This window comes from Balearica regulorum, chromosome 2, assembly GCF_011004875.1.
Source record: "Balearica regulorum gibbericeps isolate bBalReg1 chromosome 2, bBalReg1.pri, whole genome shotgun sequence".
In the NCBI taxonomy this organism is placed as follows: domain Eukaryota; kingdom Metazoa; phylum Chordata; class Aves; order Gruiformes; family Gruidae; genus Balearica; species Balearica regulorum.
Window position 1 is genome coordinate 82,059,283 of NC_046185.1, and position 22,346 is coordinate 82,081,628.

At 35.8% G+C, this 22,346-nt stretch overlaps 1 protein-coding gene across 2 annotated transcripts in view; it reads right to left on the minus strand.

Moving 5' to 3' along the window:
• DNAH5 (dynein axonemal heavy chain 5) overlaps positions 1–22,346 on the minus strand; it is a 152,280-nt gene that overhangs the window by 80,166 nt on the left and 49,768 nt on the right. For both annotated transcript variants that reach the window (XM_075744824.1, XM_075744825.1), the window contains 15 exons: positions 18,989–19,195; positions 16,771–16,939; positions 15,350–15,495; positions 13,004–13,163; positions 12,267–12,509; positions 11,301–11,491; positions 11,119–11,218; positions 9,588–9,724; positions 7,876–8,077; positions 6,507–6,742; positions 4,235–4,453; positions 3,454–3,516; positions 2,257–2,495; positions 1,200–1,440; positions 496–695 (listed from right to left, as the gene is read on the minus strand). In XM_075744824.1, coding sequence (XP_075600939.1) covers positions 496–695; positions 1,200–1,440; positions 2,257–2,495; positions 3,454–3,516; positions 4,235–4,453; positions 6,507–6,742; positions 7,876–8,077; positions 9,588–9,724; positions 11,119–11,218; positions 11,301–11,491; positions 12,267–12,509; positions 13,004–13,163; positions 15,350–15,495; positions 16,771–16,939; positions 18,989–19,195 — 2,753 coding nt within the window. The remainder of the gene's footprint in view (positions 1–495; positions 696–1,199; positions 1,441–2,256; positions 2,496–3,453; positions 3,517–4,234; positions 4,454–6,506; positions 6,743–7,875; positions 8,078–9,587; positions 9,725–11,118; positions 11,219–11,300; positions 11,492–12,266; positions 12,510–13,003; positions 13,164–15,349; positions 15,496–16,770; positions 16,940–18,988; positions 19,196–22,346) is intronic.

Sequence of the window (22,346 nt, forward strand, 5' to 3'; positions counted from 1 at the left end):
GGAGAAGAGAAGGTTCTGGGGAGATCTAATTGTGGCCTTCCAGTCCCTGAAGGGGCCTACAGGAAAGCTGGAGAGGGACTGTTTATCAGGCAGTGCAGTGACAGGACAAGGGATAATGGGTTCAAGCTGAAGGAGGGTCGATTTAGATTAGATCTCAGGAAGAAATTCTTTACTGTTAGAGTGGTGAGGCACTGGAACAGGTTGCCCAGAGAAGCTGTGGATGCCCCCTCCCTGGAAGTGTTCAAGGCCAGGTTGGATGGGGCTTTGGGCAACGTGGTCTAGTGGAGGGTGTCCCTGCCCATGGCAGGGGGGTTGGAACTAGATGATCTTTAAGGTCCCTTCCAACCCAAACCATTCTATGATTCTATTATTCTATAAGCAAGGTCTTAGTTTTTATCTAGATGTTTATTTTCCTTTTCCTCCATGAAAGATAGATGTGTTCAATAAAACCAAAAGAGATAATTTTATCTCCCCCCTCCTCCCTTTTCCTGTTACCTGTTACTCATGAGAGAGCCAAGAATCATCAAGCTGTCCTCCATGGTAGCAATTGTTTCTGATGTGCTGTCACCTCTTAAAAGAAGTTCCCCACGGGTTTTAAAGTTTGCGAAGATAAATGTTTTGTTGTCCCATTCAGCTATCACTTGTTTTAACTTCTGCTCAATGTCTCTCTCCTTCACAGCACTTACGCAGATATCCTTTTAAATAAATAGGATGTCAACACAAGCTATGAATGGTTCAAGTCTCCAGTATACAAATCGTATTTCCTTTAACTCTAGTAAGGCTGATGAGCAACTATGTATCAATTGGAAAGATCTACAGACATACAAACACCATAGCTGATAATCTGCATACCTCATCACAATATTGCCAGCTTTAGAGGAATAAAGAAATAATACAGAATAAAAACATAAAAGGTATATGAAATAAAAAATAAAATAATAATACACTTTTCATATCTTTAATGTTGCAAAGCAAGGCACCCTCACAAATTAACTCCTGAGCCAAGTTGCACAATTTAAAGAGAGGCGTTGATGGCACAATATATTTGTGTCATTATTTTATACAGCAAGCTGAAGTGATAGTCCATTTCTCTGTTCTTTTTTTAGAAATATTCTCTTTTCCTTCTTACTACTGTTACTCCTATACTAGTGAAGTAGATTGTTTTGTTTCATGCATCCATTTCTCTTCCTTCACGATACCTCTATTTCCTCTTTATATCTTAATAGTGGAACTTCCATTATATTCCTCAGTTTGAATGTTTCACTTTCCACATCAAAGTTGTGTTCAGTGAGCTCCATAATCCGCTTCCAGTGCCGAGGCATCATTGCTTTACTTGACATACGCTCAAGCAATGGGCAACATTCACTGAAGTCCTCAATGGTCGTCTTTAGGTCAAAATAGGCCTGCCATTCCTTTACACCACGAGGAAGCTTACGGCATCTACGTAGAAATAATATAAGCTTTTTCAAACAGTTTCAAATATTGTTTCTGTTCCCCATCTAACCACAGTATATGGTTTTAACAGCAGACTACATACCTTCCAAATTCAGGTTACCTGGATTTTGAAGATTCTATATGTGACAAAATCTGTTTCCAGTCTATTTCATTGTCTGATAGTTGGGTAAGCACCTACAGGCTCCCCTTAAGGAGTGTAGCTGCATAATTCTAATATACTTTGTTCAAGCAATCTTCAAAACCAACTGAATTGCTTTACATCTTGATTTCATCTTTTGGTGAGGCTCGTGATATGCGCTGCTCTGTGCTCTAGAAAAAACCCTGCTCCTCAGAACATGCAGGTTTAATTCTTTAAATCATTTAATTCCTGGTTTGATGAAAAGTTCAGCTTCTATGTAGGCAATGTATCCCATTTTGTAGGAAAACTATTCAACAATTCACTAACTTGCTTTAGATGTCTAGGGTGAATCTGTCTCTTATGAATAATAATATTACAACAAACAAGTGAAATTTCCCTTCGTGAACAAAATAAATGGCAATTTTAACATATATTCCAATCTCAGAAAAAGTTAACCAAGAAGTTCTCTAAGGAACAATAATGCTCAACATTTAGAGTCTAAACTGGCTCCTTTATTTTATGAAGTTGGTAATAGATATATTTTTCAATTAAAATCCACATTTTTCATGTTTCAATGAACAAATACATGCTCAGATATGATTATTGGTGTTAACCAATTATAATCATATTTAAGAAGTAACAAAAGTACTTTAGTCATCTTTACCACAGCACCACACTCTCACCTGTTCTGAAACTCCAGAAGTTCACTGTTAATTTTTCCAGTGTCTAATTCTGACCAAAGAATATCATAGTAGCCACTGACTGTCTCAATTACATTGTTATAGAGATTATAGAGTTTCTGTAACAGATTCAGTTGCTTCTTTATTTCAAGCAGCCGAGGATACCGAGTAACAGGTAAACCAAAAAGATCTTCCCCACCAGTATAAGTAATATACTTCCGAAAAAGATTATCAAAACGATTCTAAGAAAGAAAAAGATTAAATTAAATTAAATAACTAAATATTCAAGATCTGGCATTATGCTTCGAGATGCCTTAGTGATTAAAATCTAGCAAATACTAGAAAGATACACAGGACATACTAACAACTTACACTGTCAACAGTTTTGTCAACAATTTTCTTGAGAAAAGTAATTTTTAGGTAGCTTGGAGTCACATCTTCAGAAGTTGACAGGGAGGCCATTTACTCCATGTGGCACAGTGATAGAACAATAAATGCTAAGCTTGCACTTGAAAGATTTGGAGCACGATATGAAAAACAGAAAAAGGTGGATACAGCAAGTTCTACCTCCTCAAGTATGCTATGCAATTCTGAAGGGTTAAAGTAAGAATGACAACTGTTTAAGCAGCAAAGAAAAACAAAATTTAATTGTCAATTGCAATCTAACTGAGGGAACATAGCAGGAAGCCAAATGAATAGCACTATGGGAAAAGGAAAACCATTAGAAGTCATTATTACAGGAATAGAAATTAATCACGGTACAAAGAAACTTTTCAACAGGAAAAATAGTCAGTTTAAATGGAAACCTTTAATACTATTTAAAAAAATGGAGGAGAGGGGAAGAAGATTAGGTAGAATAGTAGTTGTAAGGAAAAAACACAATAATGAACAGAAGGACAGCCTATAGTCAAATATACTAAAGAGTAGGCTCTCATCAGGATACTTGAATCTAGTAATTATTAATCATTATCTATTCAGCCTTTCTTTTACTTCCTAAAAAGGCAAATTTTAACCAGCATTCTTTGCAAATGCATAGAAAAAATACCAACTAAGCTTTCATTAAGTTAAAACAGACTTTTCCCAATCAGTAACCCAATGTATCAATGAAAATTAGTTCGACTACTCTAGTTCATTCTCAGAGCCTTCAGGTGCTAGTTTACTTGCAATAAGTATTAAGCAATGTCTTAGAATTAACAGTACCTGGAACATAGTAAGCCTGTCACTGGCTTCCTGAGGGTCTAAACCAACCACCATTGGCCCACTCTAAAAAAATAAAAAATAAAAAAAAAAATAAAGAGTGAATTTAGAGGGTGAAAGTAGCCACAACTTATTTCTAATCAGCATTTTCTAAATGCTAAGCTGAAATATTTTTGCGGCTGCAGGATTCCATCCCTGCATCGGATAACAACTGAACCAAGAGATCACAGTTACCTACTTGAACAAGCACTTTATATTAAAAAAAAAAAAAAAAAGGCACAAATTGTCTTTTTAATAGAGAAGTTTTCATAATAGTGTAAAAGCTAGGCAATGGTAGCTCCTTATTCAAGTAAAAATCAGCATTACTTAGATGATGATACAAGACTGGTTCAGTTTGACTCATTATATTCTACTGATAAAGAATATAAGAGCTTAAGTCATTTGTACTTATATCTAACATCAGAAAATGCTTCTTACATTCTAACATTATTTCTCATCAATCCCAATCTTCACATTTGCTCATGCTAACTAGCTGTATATCATAAACCTTATAAGTCTCAAGTCTTAATCTTTAAGAGCTGATTGCCAGCATTATGTACTTTAGTCACATACAAAAAAATAACCAAAGCCTGCCCTGCACTGAAAACAAATACCACATTAACAAGAATAAACATATTCTTCAGACAGTAGAGGCACATCCCATTAATTAGTCAGCTCCACAATCTTTCCATGTTCCCAGTGCTCTTCAAAAACTCCTGTAATGCAATACACCATAAACACTTACCTGATCATAATCTGAATAGAACTGTGCACAGTCTTCAGTAAAAGTCTTGACAGTGTTAATAAGCTCTCCTCTGAAGCTTGGCTGCAAAGCAGCAAGCTCATTCTGCACTTCATTTGCACGAACTAGCAGTTTTTCCCAAGTGTAGTGCAAAGTGTCCACCTTCTCTGTCTCTTCCTTGGCCACAAGTAGATCATGTTTGTTTAACATTGCATAGGATTCCTGTCAGAAGGTTGGATCGGGATACACAAAATGGTAAGTGAAGTTAATTTTACACCTATATGTATGCTAACATTTTTAAATTTTTTAAGAACAGAGAATGATTTGTTAAAAAATCTGTTCTTTTTGCATAGCAATTATCACAATCTGACAAACCAATACCAAACTGGAAGAAACATCAAACGGAACACTAGCTAGCTCTCCCTAACTCCTTACCTTTCACATATCATTCTGCTTTCTGATAGATTTTAATGAGAATATTTTTCCAATCCATGTCTCATCTGCTATGACCCAAGCTGAATATTTTGGGAAGTGAGCCAGGAGAAAGCATCTAAGCAGACGCCTTCAAGTAAGAAAAACAAACAAACTTCTATTCCATAAAGACCTTTAAGCCCCACTTCATGTTTTCAACAAACAAGTATTAGGAAACCCCACCAAAAGTTACCACAACTAATACGTTGCAACTATTTCAAATGTTATCACTATTCATCATTCAGAATTCTATTTAATGGTCCTTTGTTTTCTCAGAACATTGATCTCCGCTTGCATCACCAACATATAAACATATTCCACATACTGAAACCCTTAGTCAAGTTTCACAAAAACGCAACTGAAATTCACTTACTGTAAATTAGCATAGGGTAGGGTAGCAATGAATCTTGTGGCATAACAGTTTCATCTGAAAATTTTTATATAAAGTCGAATTATTTCCATTTAAGTTTTCCCATTTGATCAAATTGCAGACAAACTGCAAAAATGGAAACATAACTATCTGTCTGCCATGCCACTATGTGGAAAATACATTAACCTCCATTTCAAAAATCTGAAGCATAACTCCTTGTGCCTAGGGACTCATGGGTCCTGCGAGCAGAATTTGAAGCTTAGGAATCCTTGGCCTTTGCCTTGGCTCCACATCACATGGCAAATCGGGATAGGTCTTAGCAGGAACTTCCAAAACATCATCTCCTAAGAGATGCCATTACCTATGACAATTTCACAGAAGGTTCCAGCTGCAGATATGCTTTGCTTTTCACCATAAACTGCTTGTCCTATTTTTGCTCCTTCACACAACTAGGGAGACCCTCACAGCTTCTAAGGCTGACTGATACATTTCTTAGCTGTATTCTGCGAAATATGGAAGGGCCCCATGCTCATTTCCATTATTTGCACATAAAAGTACATACTGCATTCCATAATTTACCTCAGCTCAGAGAAAACAGAATCAGAAAAAACAGGTGCAAGACATTTGTCTGACAGCAAATACAGGTTTTGCATCTCCAAAACAGAATATTAGATTTGTAAATATTGGGTAGATAAGAATTCTGTGTTAAGTTACTTCAATTTTAAACAATAAGGACACAACCCTGACAATAAAATTATGGACAATAAGGAATCATTAACATGTCCTAGGAGAAAAAAAAAAAATTCTACTGAACATCTAGTCAATGGTGCATTTTGCCAAACTATAGTATTTTTAAATCCATACTCTGGTGAAGAATGCAGAAAAACAGTTACTATCTGTTTTTAATTCTGCCATTTGACCAGAAGCCCCTACATTGTCAGATGTTCAATAAACATATTCTAGTAAGTGAATTTCTTCAAGGAAATCAACTGTTTATTTCAACCCTTTATATAGCTGATAAAGCAGTCACGCATTCTCATATAATCTGCCTATCATTAGTTTCCCTCCTCTTCTGTAGGATAAGCTAAAAAAAAAAAATTTAAAAAAGAGAAAAATCAATGTTTTTCTTACACAGACTTCTTCCACAAAGTACCAAAAGCTTTCTTGCATTAAATATCTGTATTCTCATCTTCCTCTTACCCAAATCACTCAATTTCTGCACTATTCACTAAACCACCTCTCACCTCAACAAGTTTGTATTTGTCCAAATCAGAGTTCCATGCAAAAAAGGTTTACAGAAACATAACAGGTCTGCCACTCAACATTTAACACATATTAAATCATACCTTTTCAAAGTGCACTGTCAAGCTTTAACCCACAAAATAATTGCTCTGTTGAAACAGTACCCACTTGTGCAACATTCCTGTTAACTACCTCAATGGGTCCAACTTGAGAGTCTATGGAGATCTGTAGTTCTCTGATCTCTTTTAAAGCTGACATGGCTATTCTTATATCATCCAGATCCTTGATGTGGTGATTTAACTTCTTGCCAGTTTCCTCTATAAAAGTGAGAATTGCTTCCATCTCTGTTCGGTACTTCTTATTACAATGACACCCCAGCAAAGTCATCCATGCTTTGGTTTCTGCTCTCAGTGCTATCTTCAGATCAGCTAAAAACATTGAACAATTAATAGATATTTAGATATTGTAGATGTTTTTTAAGATGTACTTTCAACCTTTTTTCAATATGTGTTCTCTTCACTCCCAGTTCTGGTTTTTCAGTCTAACCATGCATGTACAGAGTTTTATCTGTACCATCAGTGGAACCAAGTGACAAACATTTAGAGAGAAATTGAAGTCTTGCTGAGTTGCTGACCAATTTTGCAACAATCCAGTCCACTTCTCTAAAGCTCTGCCATTAAATTCTAATTTCTTCTTCACAATGCTCAACAGAAGAGTCAAAAATCAATACCAACACAAGCAATTACATTAAATTTTAGCTGGATATAATTTCAACCTTGTTACTTATTCATTCCCTGTGCAGATTTCACTTGTGTCTTTCTTTTTTACACAGTGCCTCTTCCCATGCTTAGCTCTCACACCTGATGGTCTTTTTAATTTATTAAATGTCAAAACTAGCTCGCCTCCATTGAGTTTCAACAGCCAGCCTGTTTCTCTAATTCTTTGCGTTATGACATAATCAAAGACATTTGGATGACACTCTTTCCTAATGAAAAGAACATTCTGCTTCCTCAGATTTGACATCCACTACAAAATCACTTGCATGCATTTCTTACAGTCCACCACAGTTCCCAATTGTCCTTCCTGTTATACTGGTGTAAAATGCTTATGAAAAATTTAGTTAGGTGTTGTGGAACCTGAGCTACAAAAAAGTAAAGATTTGAGGCCTGGCTTTCATGGCAAAGAGGGAATCAGCAACAACATGCATGTTTCACTTAACTAACCATGTTAAATAGAAGGCTTTTCAGCTGTTTAATTACATGCAGTCAGACAAGGAGAAAGGCAACATAATTGTATCATCTTACTCCCATAAAATATGCACCTATGGGGGTCAGTGACAGAAGAATAGGCAAATATCTACGAACTCCAGCTGAGCCTCACAGATACCCTTGGCATTCGTGTTTTATTTGCATGCATTTACAACCAAAACAGCAAACAGCCATTCTCTCTCTCCTTCTCATCTTTAACGCCGTTCACCCATCCAAAATTAAGCACCATCTCTCCTTCCTACAGGACTCAGAAAGTATATGTCTCTAGAGAGAAATGGAAAGCTGAACACTACCAGTGTACAGTGCAATAGCTCCCACGCAGATGTATTCAGGCTCGGAATTGATTTTCAGCTCCAAGTCTTGGAAATGCAGAATTTCAGATTCAAATTCAGAGAGTAATGGTGTCCCCATCATTAACTTATCAATTGTTTCCTCCTTGTCCCTCTGCCATATATGGTGGTAACAACTAAAACTCTCCAAAGCTGTAAGAACCTCCTGAAACATATTAAAGTTCAAAGAAAGATTCTCAGCATTATATGTATAGCATACATATAATTTCTTAGCATCTGCTTGTTAGAATACATTAAGAACTCCATAGTGGAGCAAGTTGCATCACCTCGCTAAACAGAAGGCTGCTGGTAAACTTATGCTAAAGCAAGTTCCATTAGCAGACAAAAGCCTTGCCAGGAACCATATACTAATCACATTCAATTTATCAAATCAGTTACAGTATTTTCCAATTAAGTGATTCTTCAGTCAATAAAATCCTAGGAATCAGTGGGAAGTAAAATACTTCTTTAAGACTAGGATACAGCACACTTGCTGTACCCTACCACTTACTGGACTACCAACCGAAACCTGAGCTCCAGGGCCCAACATAACACAAAGAGCAGTAACTCAATTTGTTCTCAAATAACAAAGTTATGAGACAAATTTCTTTACATGTATGACATTGGTGACGTTAACATTGAATTCTGCACTCAATTCAGGCATCTTTGATTTTAATATCTTTTAAGGAGTGTGCAACAGAATTATTTTTCTGGTTCTCAGGAGTTCAGGAAAATGTCAGACAAAGTTAAATCATCATCATTTCAGCTAATTAAACAAGTAAATAAGAGGTGACTGCTACTAGAGATAATCTACATCACGACTTATGATAAACACAGTGCTTGCAGGCACCTGGCTAAATGATAAAAGTTTCCAATTACAAAATATTGACTATCAAAATACCAAGATAACTATCCACTCATCAACTGCACCTTAATCTTCAGCACAACCCTGTATTTCATTGTGCTAGTTATGCTTAGTACCACTGAAGTTACAAGGCTTTGAGTCCAAAATTTCCACCTGGCAAGGCTCCATTGTAAGGTTGGACTGGCCCCAGGAGGAAATGATGCAGTTCCCCAAAGACATATAAGTTCAATACCTACAGTTTATACTAGAGAGTGCATAGAATAAGAAAAGGGCAAAGAAATGAAGCATATCTCTTAAGCTATCTCCTAACCTCCAGTAGCAAATCCTATGCAGCACTTTACATATGCCAAGCTGACAACCAGGTTTTTCTTCCAAAAACCTTCATAAACTCTTCATAACAGGCCAGAAGTCATTCTGGCTTCTTTGGCATTTCTATGTGAATAAAACTGTATTTAACACACTTGTACAATTACTACCAGTTCTACATTAAATACACACAACTCAACTACACCCAGAGTTTTTTATTATGTTTTACCAATTGAAGATATGTTTTTAATCAGACTTAAGCTTTACTTTATGTAATATTCAAAACCTCATAAATTTTTGAACGGAGTACACTTAACCCATGTTACACTTTTAAAGCACATTTGCAAATTTGCAGCCACCTGTTTTTCATCCACCATCCTATACTTTTCCATTCATATGTTTAACCATTGCTTTAAATGCCTACCCTTATTGCCCATGGATACTAAAGTTAATACATTAATATTACTTGGATAGTGATATGAAATTAACATCTCAATTGTCTTACCCTTTTTGTAGAATTAATAGCAGTGCTGAGTAAAGATACTAGTTTAATAATTTCTTTGTTCTCTGAAACAGTCTTGAAGTAGTTCTGACTGTGCACTGGATCAGACGAACTGAGTGATGCTGCATCTGACACACTATCTATAAAGGCAGATTTAAATACAAAAGCAGTTTCAGGACAGACATGTTGTTTAGGCCAAGCAAATTACTATAGACAAAAATTAATGACATATTTTTCAATAAGCATACATTTTAAAGTTAAATGTTCATATTAATCAAAAAGGGAACTAGAAGTCTAAGTGACCAATATAACTACCACAAACTCATAAACCTCTCCATTTTAGGAAACTTGCTTCATCTGCTTCTGTCAAATTTGGAACAAGTTCCACTCCAATCTTTCAAATACAAACTTTCCTTTTCTCTCACCTCTCCCCAACGTTTATCCTGTACACTTCACCTAAGTGATTTACTGATATGTCAGCATTGAGCAAATCCATAAATGTGTTTCTTTTCAGAAATTATGAGGTAGACCACAACTGACAATTTGAAATACAAATCAACATTAAATCTGAGAAAATTATCATAGCCAGTCCTCAAAAGGAAAGAAAGATAAAAGGAAGGTCTATTAGTGAGCAAATACGCATAAGATTGAATTTACCATTGTTTCTTATTTCATCTTGGCCAAGAGAAATTCTTAGTTTTGAAAGAAAAATTTCATTTCTTAACAAGTTCATATATCGCTTTCCCACTTTTTAGGTGTATAAGAGGAATCTAACCTAAAAAGATGCAATATATTTTTAAATACCTGAAGTACAAACTAGAGCAATTTGGCTGGATTCTAAACCATTTCAGACAAGAAAAACCCAGCAACCAAAGATATCATCTTAAATTTTCTTGAATTAATGCCTTCAATAACTTAATTCCATGTCTGATCACAAAAGAGATTGAGTTAAAATCTTTTCAGAAATATTAGTCTGTTCAATTCTCTACACAATTCTCTCTCCACCGATACTGCAACTGATATAGACATTTCTATTAAGTACCAGGTTTTGTTTAACTTCAACTTACCCTTCTTACAGGAATTTCAGCACTAGTTTTAAGATGCCATTTGAACACGCCAAGTTATGAACCACACTGGCAAATCATGAAAGATCTTTTGTGCAGCAATAGCAACTATAATTGTTTTCCAAACTCATTCACAATTTCTACTATGGTGTCCAAGCTGGTACCCTAACAGCTTTTCACACGCTGCAGGTAGAACCCAAAACAGTACAACTCTCTGAGGGGCACAAAATATCCCCTTACATAAACCCACACAAAGACAAGTATCTTTAGGCAAGCCTGATTTCTAATCACAAAAAGAAGCTCTGGCATTGTTATTTTATCCTATTTCTTCTCTGAGGTAGTTTAAAATCTGTGAAGCCTTCATTCTACCACTTTTGATGCACCTTGTATTTAATAAGCTTTAACACATTCTGTATAAATCACATATTTACCTAACATTCAAATTGAGTGATGTCAGAGTTTATCATTACCATGTATGTTTTTCTTTCCAGTCTCTTTCATTCCATCATCAGAATCACTGTCTCTGCTCTCACACCGCAACACAGCCACTTTTCTCTCTAACATTTTCTTCTAGGGAAAAAATAAAATTTCATTTTCTATTTGCAGTAGTTTTGAAACATCGGTTTTAAGTAACGCTGTTAAAGACACAAACCTTGGATATTCTCTCCTTACTCCACTGTCCAACTCCTTTCATTACTTTCACAATACTATCGACAGCTTTATTAAGTGTCTGCTGTACCTCATCCAAGGATGGTGTCATGATGATATTAGGGATAGACAGGTTAATACTAGTCCTAATTATAGGATGAGCACTTCTTTTCTGCTTAGAAGCATCATGATTTTCTAAATGAAAGACAAAAAAAGAAAAGAGGTTGTTCACACTTTTTTCAAGAGGTCAAACTAGGCATTGTAGTGATATAAACCAATATATATATCCTAGTCTTCAGTATGAGTGTAATTTCTTAAGGAAGAAAAGATTTGAGTAATTTACAAGATATATTGGTAAAGTCTATAGCAGCAGAAGCAAAAACTGAGTGCCATGTTATTTCTCTCCATGAAGCTCCTCTTCAACTTGTTCTGTGCAGCTAAACTGTTTAGCAGGAAATTTTATCTGACTTGTACTCCCAGTCAGCATATTAAATTGGGCACAAAAACTCCTTAGAATCTCAGAATACTGTACGACTTAAGCTATAGACAACAAATACAAATGCCTTTATTTTTGTTTCTTAAAAGTATGTAACAAGAAACTTTTTGAGTCTTCCATCATAATGTATAGAAAGATCTGAAGGGAATTCGTAAGAGAAAGAGAACACACTTCTTTCTCTATTTTTTTTTTCCATACGGTTCTGTGGAAAAGCCAAGGTCAAACAGGTAACCACTTATCAAGTCCAGCTTCAAATTTAATATCTGGCTTCAGAACAGTAGTCAGTCGTAAGAGAAACAGCATCGCAATGACTCATCCCTACTGTCACAGCAAAAAAAACTTCCTTTGGAAATATAGCATGTTAACAATTGTGATTTAACAAGACAGCTTGTACAAACTCCCTTTGTTTTCCTCTCTTTTACATACATATTTCTTTTTATAGGCTAAGAAAGCAAAGTACTGCAATATGGCCACCTAAGAAGTTGATCATGGAAGACGCATGGATGCACTTGCGTATGGTCTCCAGAGTGTTTCGAGTGACTTTCAAAAGGGCATCAATATTACAGTGATTGAAGTAAGAAAGCACTTCATTGGCTTCTTCCTCTAACATTTCTAAATCTGTCCTCTTCCTCTTTGCTGGAGGAGACAGTCCAGCCCATATCTCACTGGAATTGCGGGAGGAAGTCAAGCTTTTTGATCCTTTTTCCTCTTCTGTTGCTAAAACATCAGAGATCCAGTTAGTTAAATTACCTTAAAGGAACAGAAAAGACAATAAAACAACATCGCCAAAGGTATCTGAAATACAGCTAAATTTTACCAGAAGTGCAGATTATACTCATTTGTAATCTGTACCTCAATGTAATCATCCTTTTACCCTACCCTCCTTCTCTACTCAGTACAAACTGGCATGATTATCACCAAAATTTAGATATTATTTCTTACATCCTTTCTCTACAAAGTCCAATAATTAACCAAGGACTGTAAGAAGCTGCTTCTATGGCATTAATATTTCAACATGCAAGTTAGACTGATAATATTGATCTATTCTGCAGATGATAGATGATTGTTAGACAATCCGTTATCCAGGCAAACTCAAACAAAAGTCTTTAGACATTAGATACTGATTGATACTTCAGTCAGCTAAGCGATAATATCCCCCAACACATACTACCAGCACGCAAAAGCGTGCAGCTATAATACAATCTTCTCACCTGTATTTTTTCTCCTTATTTCACCAGTGGGTACAACTGACTTGTCTTCTTTTCTGACCTGTACCTCAGTGTCAAGTAACATGTTGATCAGTTCATTAGCAGCATCTTCCACCAGTGAGCTTTTTAAATGTAAAGTCCGAGAACCTTTTATACAGAGCTCCTGTTACCAAACCAAAACAAACATATGTTTTATCCTCATGATTCTCACGTCTATTTCACGGTCACAGCAGCCTTTACTAACACAAATGTCAAGGCCTCAGATTTGTGAAAAACAAGATCAATAAACAACATTATTTTTAAATTGGTTTGTTCCAAACTATTTAGTGTTGGATTTTTTGTTGTACTAAACAAGACATCATAAACATCTTTCAAAATTGCTGTGGCTTGTTTCCTAAATCACGACTCATCCATTGTTAATATCAAGAATCAACTTTTATAAAGTCTAGTTCTATTAAAGGGCTCCCAAAAGCAAGTGCTTCTTAATTTTCTTAACTTTCCAATGCATACATGGAAGATTTAACCTTTCTTTTAATGATTGCCATTTTACATTACTTGGCTGTGCCATAAGGAGAATTAGCCAATTATATTGCCCATTTATAGATAGATAGGAGATAAAAATCTATTAAAAGCTGTATTTATGATTAGAATAAACAAGAAAATTATTAACCTGGGGGGAGAAGGAATCAAAGAATGAGTTGATAAAATTCAGAAGTATATTATTATGCTTTTTTTTTTTATACTTATGGTAAAATTGATCAAGTATGCTTTAGCCAACTACAATTTTTAACTATAATTGCCTTTTAATTTTTTTTTAATTTATCTCCTATTTCTTTATGCTTAATCAAACCTGGCTACCTCCCTTGAATTAAAAATCAGTAATTGGAAAAATTCAGCCATTAGCAAGATTCAGTCTTTTCCAAATTTTAACACACAATTTTTGATCTTCCTAATGATTCAGTCTAATTGAGAGAGAAGCCAGATATCATATGCAGTATCACAGCAACTACTGAAAAATACTTTGGGTTTTTTCCGTGGTATAACTATTCTTGTTTCAGCAATTTCTTTAGAAACTTAGTCACCTGTTAGGTGATAGAACTTATTTCTAGCCCCTCCTAATTAAAAACTACAATAAGCTTACAAACACTGTTACTATGTTCATTGTACCCATACCTGGGATTAGTATACCACTTACTCTGCTAACTCAAATTGATTGGCTGTTGTGCTGTTGTAATTGCTACATAGCAGTTCAAGTTTTCTTGCAGAAGATCAACATCAAGCAATATCAATTATCATACAGCGCTGAGAAGCTTTTTGTGCTCATTCTCACATATTTTTACTTTAGTGAAAATACATTTTAGAAACAGCCCTATCAGGAAAGCAGCAGCATCCAAAAAAAATAAACCACCACCAAAAACTACGAATTGTGAAGCTTACAAAATATCATTCATTCCATAAAATATTATTTTTGGCTTTACTTTGTATTTAACAACAAGGTGAGCTGTTACAAGGCACAAAAGAGGAAAGGCCAAAAAGTTAAGTACACCAAGAGAAACAAAACTTTTGTCTGTAGTATTTATACTACAAGAGGCCAGGGATGGGGATTATCTACATGATCCTCTACGATCTTTTCCAAAGCAAAGTTTAATTCAGGAGAAAACACAAGTTAAACATTATATCCTAAAATGCCAGAATATCTCACTATTGCCTCATAAAAATCATTCTGACATTCAGTTTTATTACAGCTTAATCACCTTTCTTAACTGATTAACAACTTAACATGCTTACAGTTAATCCTCCTCAACATAAGAGTATTTTGATGAAGAAAGGGGCTCCTCCCAGAATACCTTCACCCAGGTACTTCTGAGTATATTTTGCACATCCTATTACCAACTCAGGAGAGCTTGAGATTAACAAAGATATTCAGTACACAATCATTTCCATAGTATTTACTCTCCCAGGCAACGAAGTGTATTTGTTATGGAGCTATTTACAGGCATCAGATGGGTAATTCCCTTATTTAAAGGCACTAACAAGCAACGATGACAAAAAAGATACTATCATAGAGGAAAAACATTTAAATTGAGTGATATCAAAGCATAAAAGAAGTATCCTACAGCAGCTGGCTTGACATGAATAAGCTCAGAAAAGAACTGCTCAGCTCAGACCTCTTTGTGTTTGCTATTTTCGTTCCTTTTTTAGGTTCCAGCCAAGCAAGTTGGGATTTCCTTATTTCAGTTTCCCATGCATGTTTCATTAATTCTGCACTGTTTTTATCTCGTAAAAAAAAGGAAAATATCTTATTTCAAAGTCATTGGATTCTTCTTTATGAAACTTTTATCTAATAACCTTCGTCTTTTGAAGAAATTCCTCACAGCTCAGTGGTTCATCTTCTGGCAACTTACAGAGTGGCACTCTATTCATTTCTTGAAGGACAGCATCAATGCGAAATTCAACCAAGTCATTCACTCGATCAAGCAATAACTCCAGCTCAGCTTTTGAAGCAAACAGAAGATTCAAGACAAGCTTAAAAGTTTGAAACAATAATCTTTGCAGACTCCTGCTTAAATTTTTACTTGAACAAAGAATCATATTCAATTTTATAAGAATTATAAACCTTAACCAGTTTACTTCAAATATCTAAACTTTTATGGCAAAGTTCACCACTGAAATCATACTTAATATTTCGCGTAACATATGCTCATCTAGCATATGTTATCCATATCCTAAAAGATAATAGGCAAAATATTAAAAAGATATATATAAGATGAGCTTAAAGTACATGCATTTCAAACACAAAGACATTAAAATACAACTGAGATCCAGGAATACTACTTCTCCTACAGCTTGAACTAGTTACCACTTGCAGAACCCACTAGCAACAGAAACTTTTGACAGGTAAAATGTCTATTCTTCAATAAAATGTTAGAAACCAAATAATAGTTAACAGAAAACAATCACTAGAATTTTCACAGTTTAATAGCAATTTGCTTTCAACGCTGAAATTGAAATAGCAGCAAGGTGCTTGTTCCAATCTCAAACTGCTTGTATTATTCAAAATTAAATTGAGTGTAATGTCAAGTTAGCATCCAAAATGCATTTTAATTTACCTTTTCAACTAAAGAAAATTCCCACTAGAACTACTTACATCTTTTCAGAAAACAAAATCTGTTTGATGTAGTAATTAAGCTAAAGCAAAAGGAATTTGGTAGCTTCAGAAACAATACGCATCTCAGTGCAATCTTGTAATAATCTTTTGAAAGACTATGACTTCGTCTGTTTTCTAAAGCTGTTGCCCAAGACATGCGTGCATTCGTTTTAAAGAGACTGATGTTAAAAAAAAAAGGTTAATATGAAAAGATATTGAGCAGTGACAGTGCCAACTCAGTCGAGAGATTATTCCCTGAAAACTTATTTTGTACATTATAGAAACAAAAGGCAAGATGAGGAAAAGTCTGAAACTTACGAGCTCTTTTAAAAAGTAGCTATCAGAATACACAGAACCTTTTGCACACTACTTTATGCTTGGTTTAACCCCAGCTGTCATCCCATCCATATTAGTAAAAATCTGACAAATATGTGAGACAAAAAGAAGGTGTTTTTATAAAGCAGAGCTTTCATGAAGTACCAGACAGGTGAAAATTCTGATTTCCTTCACATATAAGTCAATTAAGTACAAATCATATAAAGGATAGTAAGCTTAATTATATAGCTTATATTTGTATAGAAACAAACAAGCAGAAGTTAATGGAAAGAGGCAAGCAACTCACCTAACTTGTAAAAAACTGTATTAATATATTTCTCAACATTCAAGGATGTCCAGGTCAGTAACAGACCTGGCTGGATAGCATCATCTACATTTGCTAACCGAGGAGCCATCAGTTGTTCAATAGGGTGTTGTATTTTCAGTTTAATTCTTTTATATTCTGTCAGGATCATCTGAAATAAACAGAGAATGAAAGCATTAGTTAATATACACTGATTTGAACCTCTTCACTTACACATATTTATCATAACTTAAGAAAATTACTCTGGATGCACATTATTGAAATTCTTAAAAAATGATAATAAATTGTTTGGAAAGTGTTTTCATTATTTTTGGCAGAAGTTCACTATTTGTTGCTCTTCATAATAATGCAAGTACTACTTGGAAATTAATCTTTATAGATTGTACTGGTTTTGGTTGGGATGGAGTTATTTTTTTTTTTTCCATAAGTGGCTCATATGATACCAGGTTTTAGATTTGTGACCGAAACAACATTGATAACACACCAATGTTTTGCTGATTGTTGAACAGTGGTCATACAGCACTAAGGCCTTTTATGCTTCTCACGCTGCCCCACCAGTCAGTAGGCTGTGGATACACAAGAAGCTGTGAGGGCACTCAGCTGGGACAGCTGACCCAAGGGATATCTCATACCTATGGCATCATGCTCAAAAATAATTATGAGGAACGGCTGAGGGAACTGGGGTTGTTTTGTCTGGAGAAAAGGAGGCTGAGGGGAGACCTTATTGCTCTCTTCAGCTACCTGAAAGGAGGCTGTAGCAAGGTGGGTGTCAGTCTCTCCTCCAAAGTAACAAGCGACAGGACAAGACGAAATGGTCTCAAGTTGCGCCAGGGGAGGTTTAGATTGGGTATTAGGAAAAAATTCGTCACTGAAAGGGTTGTCAAGCATTGGAACAGGCTGCCCAGGGAAGTGGTTGAGTCACCATCCCTGGAGGTATTTAAAAGACATGTAGATGTAGTGCTTAGGGACATGGTTTAGTTGGTGGACTTGATGATCTTAAAGGTCTTTTTCAACCAAAACAATCTTATGATTCTATAAAACCTGGGGGAAGAAGGATGGGAGACATTCAGATCTATGGCATTTGTCTTCCCAAGTAACTGTGACACATCCATGCTTTCTTGTAGATGGCTAAACAGCAGTCATCTAGTAGTAAATCAATTCCTTGTTTTGCTCTGCTTACACATGCAGTATCTGCTTTCCCTATTAAATTGTCTTTATCTCAACCCACATGTATTCTCACTTTTAACTTTTGGATTCTCTCCCCCACACCACTGTGGGGAGTAAGCAAGCCGTTGTGTGATGCTTAGTTGCCTACCAGGGTTAATTCACAACATCAAAAAAGGTTTGCAAATTTCAGTCTCTAAATGGATGTTCCAGAAGACAAAAAGCTCAAGGAAAAGAAATGCATCTAAATGAACTTTTCAGCAGTTTTATTAGACCAGCCTTACCAGAACTTTAATATGGTATCTGGTTTCTAAAGCATCTTTAACTCGCTGATCTAGTTTCACATGTTTTGCAAAAAACAATCCTTGCAATAACTTTATGACTTATTACGACGCTTTTTCTCATGTCAGAATCAAGTAGCCTTTTGAAGCCATAGATTTCTGCATACCTATCTTTGAATCCTCATCTTGAGCCACCAAGAACCTTGCCTGTTCATAGATACACAAAATGATCCAAGGGATTTAAAAGATGAGAGAAAGGGAAATTTTAGCTTCTCTTTTTTCTACTATTCACAGACATCTGTGTAAAACACTGGTGCAGGAACTATGATGCTACTTGCTGGATGCTTTACACTTTTTAAAGGCATACCGCATGTTCCTCCCTCGCAGCTATCCTCTCAAAATAGTGTATCCAATGTTGTCTCCATTACTGGATGACAGATAAATTGCTTATCGTTTAGAAAGCAGGCAAAAGAGCAAGGCATTTTGTAAGCCTCCTTTCCTCCCCATCCTCATCTCTTTCCCCAGCTCTGCAGAGCTTTTCTAAACCCATGCATCATTGAAATGACTTCACAGAAAATACAAAGCCAAGAAATTCTTTTTAAAAGTGCCTAAGACAGTTGTAAAGATAACAAAATAGATTTGCCAATGTTTTCTTAATGCATAATAGCTGATCTTAATTTTTTCTCTTCCATACATATAGACCCTAGATATCTTAATGTACACTACACATACATAAAATAACTAAAATAACCCACCTGCAAATTGTTGACAATCTTCTTATACCAGTCTCTCCTCTGTTGAATAATACTTGCAAATTGTGGGATTTCAAGGCACATGTGAGCCATGCAATCTGTTTCTCTAATTAAAGTTAACATTTGAGGGTCAAAATTCACAAATAATTCTCCTGTTTCTGGAGCTTTTACCAAGAGAGATGCCTGAAGTCCCCTTTCAGTTAATTCAATCTGCAGGAAACAAAATCATCAGTCCTGATCAGAAAAGACAGTACAATTAAATACTTTGTTTTGGACATAAACATCACTTTGGCAGATACTAAAATCAGGTATTGCTGACAATAAAGATTGATATGGCAGGAATCGACAACTGAAATTTATTAACACAATCTCTATGTACCCAAATGCTTAACAATCAGATTAACTGTTCTTTATCCAACAGACATTTTTTCTGTTGGTTCTTGGATATCATAAGCTGCATTCCACAGTCCAAAATCAAAAGCAGAACCACAGACTTTCTTCAATCTTCTTAAATCTGAACTCTCATTTCCTTAAAACTTATTGCACATTCTGCAGTAATGCTGTACACAACTTCCTTGATGAACTAACTTATTCTAGGATAACTTCTTCAGATACCTTTTGAATAAACTTATCCTCATTTTTTCTTTTGTTTGTTTTCGACTACCTAACAGTTATACCACGCTCCAACCTTAATGGAAATCCCAACTATATCCAATCTCTTGGCAAATTTTTAAAAAGACTAAAATTAATGTGTATTGTATTTTTTTTTATTTTATTCTTAATAGGGAAGCCAAATCACACTATTGTTTTAACTGCCTTATTTGAATATTAGAATACCATTTGTTCTCCATGTGATTAGATGGGAGAACATTCATAAGACCACCACACATGGAAGATTTGGCTTAGGTAGGGAAGAAGTCATGCCTTAGGTAAGGACATTTTTCCTACATGAGAAACTTTGCTGCTATTCCTATTTTCCAGCTGTCCTTTTGCTGACATAATTTTATTGTTCTTTGTTCACTTCTCAAATTTCATGTATCACGTTACACTGAGATGGAGCTTGTTTTTAAGCGATACTTTCATAACCCCATTGATTTCTTTCAGTGTACTTTTTTCTTTCTTTATGGAACACACATTGAAAATTTGCACCACCTTTCAATGTCTAAAATATAGTTGACTATACTTTTGCTTCAGCTGTATCATGTATTATCATAACATTTTACAAAGCATTTTTCAAGAAATCATCTAATCAGATTTTGTCAGTGAAGTTGTCTCTGTCCACTAGCATCAAAGTCACTCGGCACAGCTGCCTTAAATAGGAGCTGAATTTTTTTTCTGCAGAGTTCACCAGCAAATCTTATTGCACACTTCTTTGGACTTCAGACTCATTATTGCCACTATCAGTCTCTTCCTCCCCATTTATGGGGTTTTTTTCATGCAATTTTCATAATTAAGGGAACAGAAACAAGGGGTACATTGAAGGCACAAATCTTACACTGCCATAGAATTATAGTAACTTTCACACTTCCCAATATTTTATTATTTTAATATATCCAAGCTGAATATCATTGGCTATAGCACAAAAATAATGGCTTTAAATCTTATGCTATTAAAAAAAGTGATAAATGAGGTGGTGATCATCCAGTAACAAGCAGGCAAAAGCAGGGAAAAAAAATGTTCGGAAGTATCAGAAAGTGCCACTAAACTTAACTATTTCCACTGTACAGAATAGTAGGAACTACAGCCCTATTTCTGCTGTATTTGTATTCCCCGCAGGACGCTTGGCGCCCTCTTGGTTTGCTTTTGTTCAGGAGTAGAGCAGGAGCTCCACCTCGTGTTCTGTGATACTCACGCCACATCAGGCTGCCCTTGTGCCTCAAGAAGAGATACTGAACCCTAGTCACATTTTTTTGCCATATCTGGTAGACAAGTGCTTTGATGTTAAAGCAGATATACTTTTCATGTATTTTCAAGACACGTGCTCACTTCAAAAACTTGAAACTGTGTTTAAATCTGCCTCCCTTTGTTCCCATCTAATGAGTACAAGGTTGGAGCAGACCTGGCAAATTTATATGGCTTCCAAGTGGGATTTGATTCTGCTATAGAAGAAACCAGACACTTACTTTTAGCACAGATCAGAATCAGATCACAGATCACTAGCACCTCACAAAGAAAGGCACCAGTTCAGGGGAGATGCCTTAGATGTTAAAGAAATTTTGTGAAAGACAAAAGGAGAATGTACTTGACTCCTCTGTGAGGGCATGCTATGTGTCAGAAAACCTGATCACTAGATCATCTAGCCAAAGGAGACAGAGGTAGCCCCACAAGAAGCATACATCCTCCATAGTCTTCATAGCTGGGACAGGGGATATATCTTAAAAATGCCGAGACAAGGACATCATAGCAGTACATATAACTCAGTGAAAGCTGAAAAAAGTGAAAGTGAAATCGATATGCTTGGAACCATACAGGTATCCAGCACAGTACTGGCACCAAAACAGAAAATGAGTCCAAGACAGAAACACCAAACAAATGCAAAAGGCTTCCTGAAGCATCACAGCTCCTCTTCCATAAAACATGAGGGATACACATACCATACCGGCTCTCTGTGAAGAGCACATGAAATCAAAGATGGGCTTCTCAAGTTATCAGAATAAGCACTTGAAGTTAAAGATGTTTCTAAGTTCAACAATGCCAATTTTCATTACTGCCTGGGAGGAGGACCAATTATACAGAGGTCAATAGTGCCAAATTTAGATCTGATGTACCTGAAACATAATCTATAATGAAAGAACAGTTGAGGTAATACTCTTCAGGTTCCTTGATTCCCAACTGGCAGTCAACGTCAGATTAATCATCATTAACATATATCCAGCATCAGAGCCAAAGCAGTCTGAATACAGCGTATTATACAACTTGTAATATTATAGTCACTTTTCCTGTTTTAGTATACAAAATGACACAAACACTACAACTCATAGAACCACACTATCAAATCAAATCTGATGATCCTTTAAACCTTCATGGCAAATGCAAGTGTGAAGGGGGAAGGGTCAGGAAATCTTGGTATATTCAGACTGGACATGAGACAGCAGGTCTTGGGTCTGGTGTAAGACTAGCTTTCAGAAGACTAATGTTTATCAGCACCAGAGATTTTCACATTGCACAAAAGTTGGGGCTAAGCTCCAAGAACAAGAGGCAGATGCATTGCTAATTGTGCCACCACCTTCAAAACAGTTATCTAGAGATTCCGATACTTCTTTTTGAGATTTGAGAGGCTGAGGCCAATTTTTCTATAGCATGCTCTTTGACAAGGGAACAAAGAAACTGGAGGTAGAAAATATGCCAATAGCACAGCAGA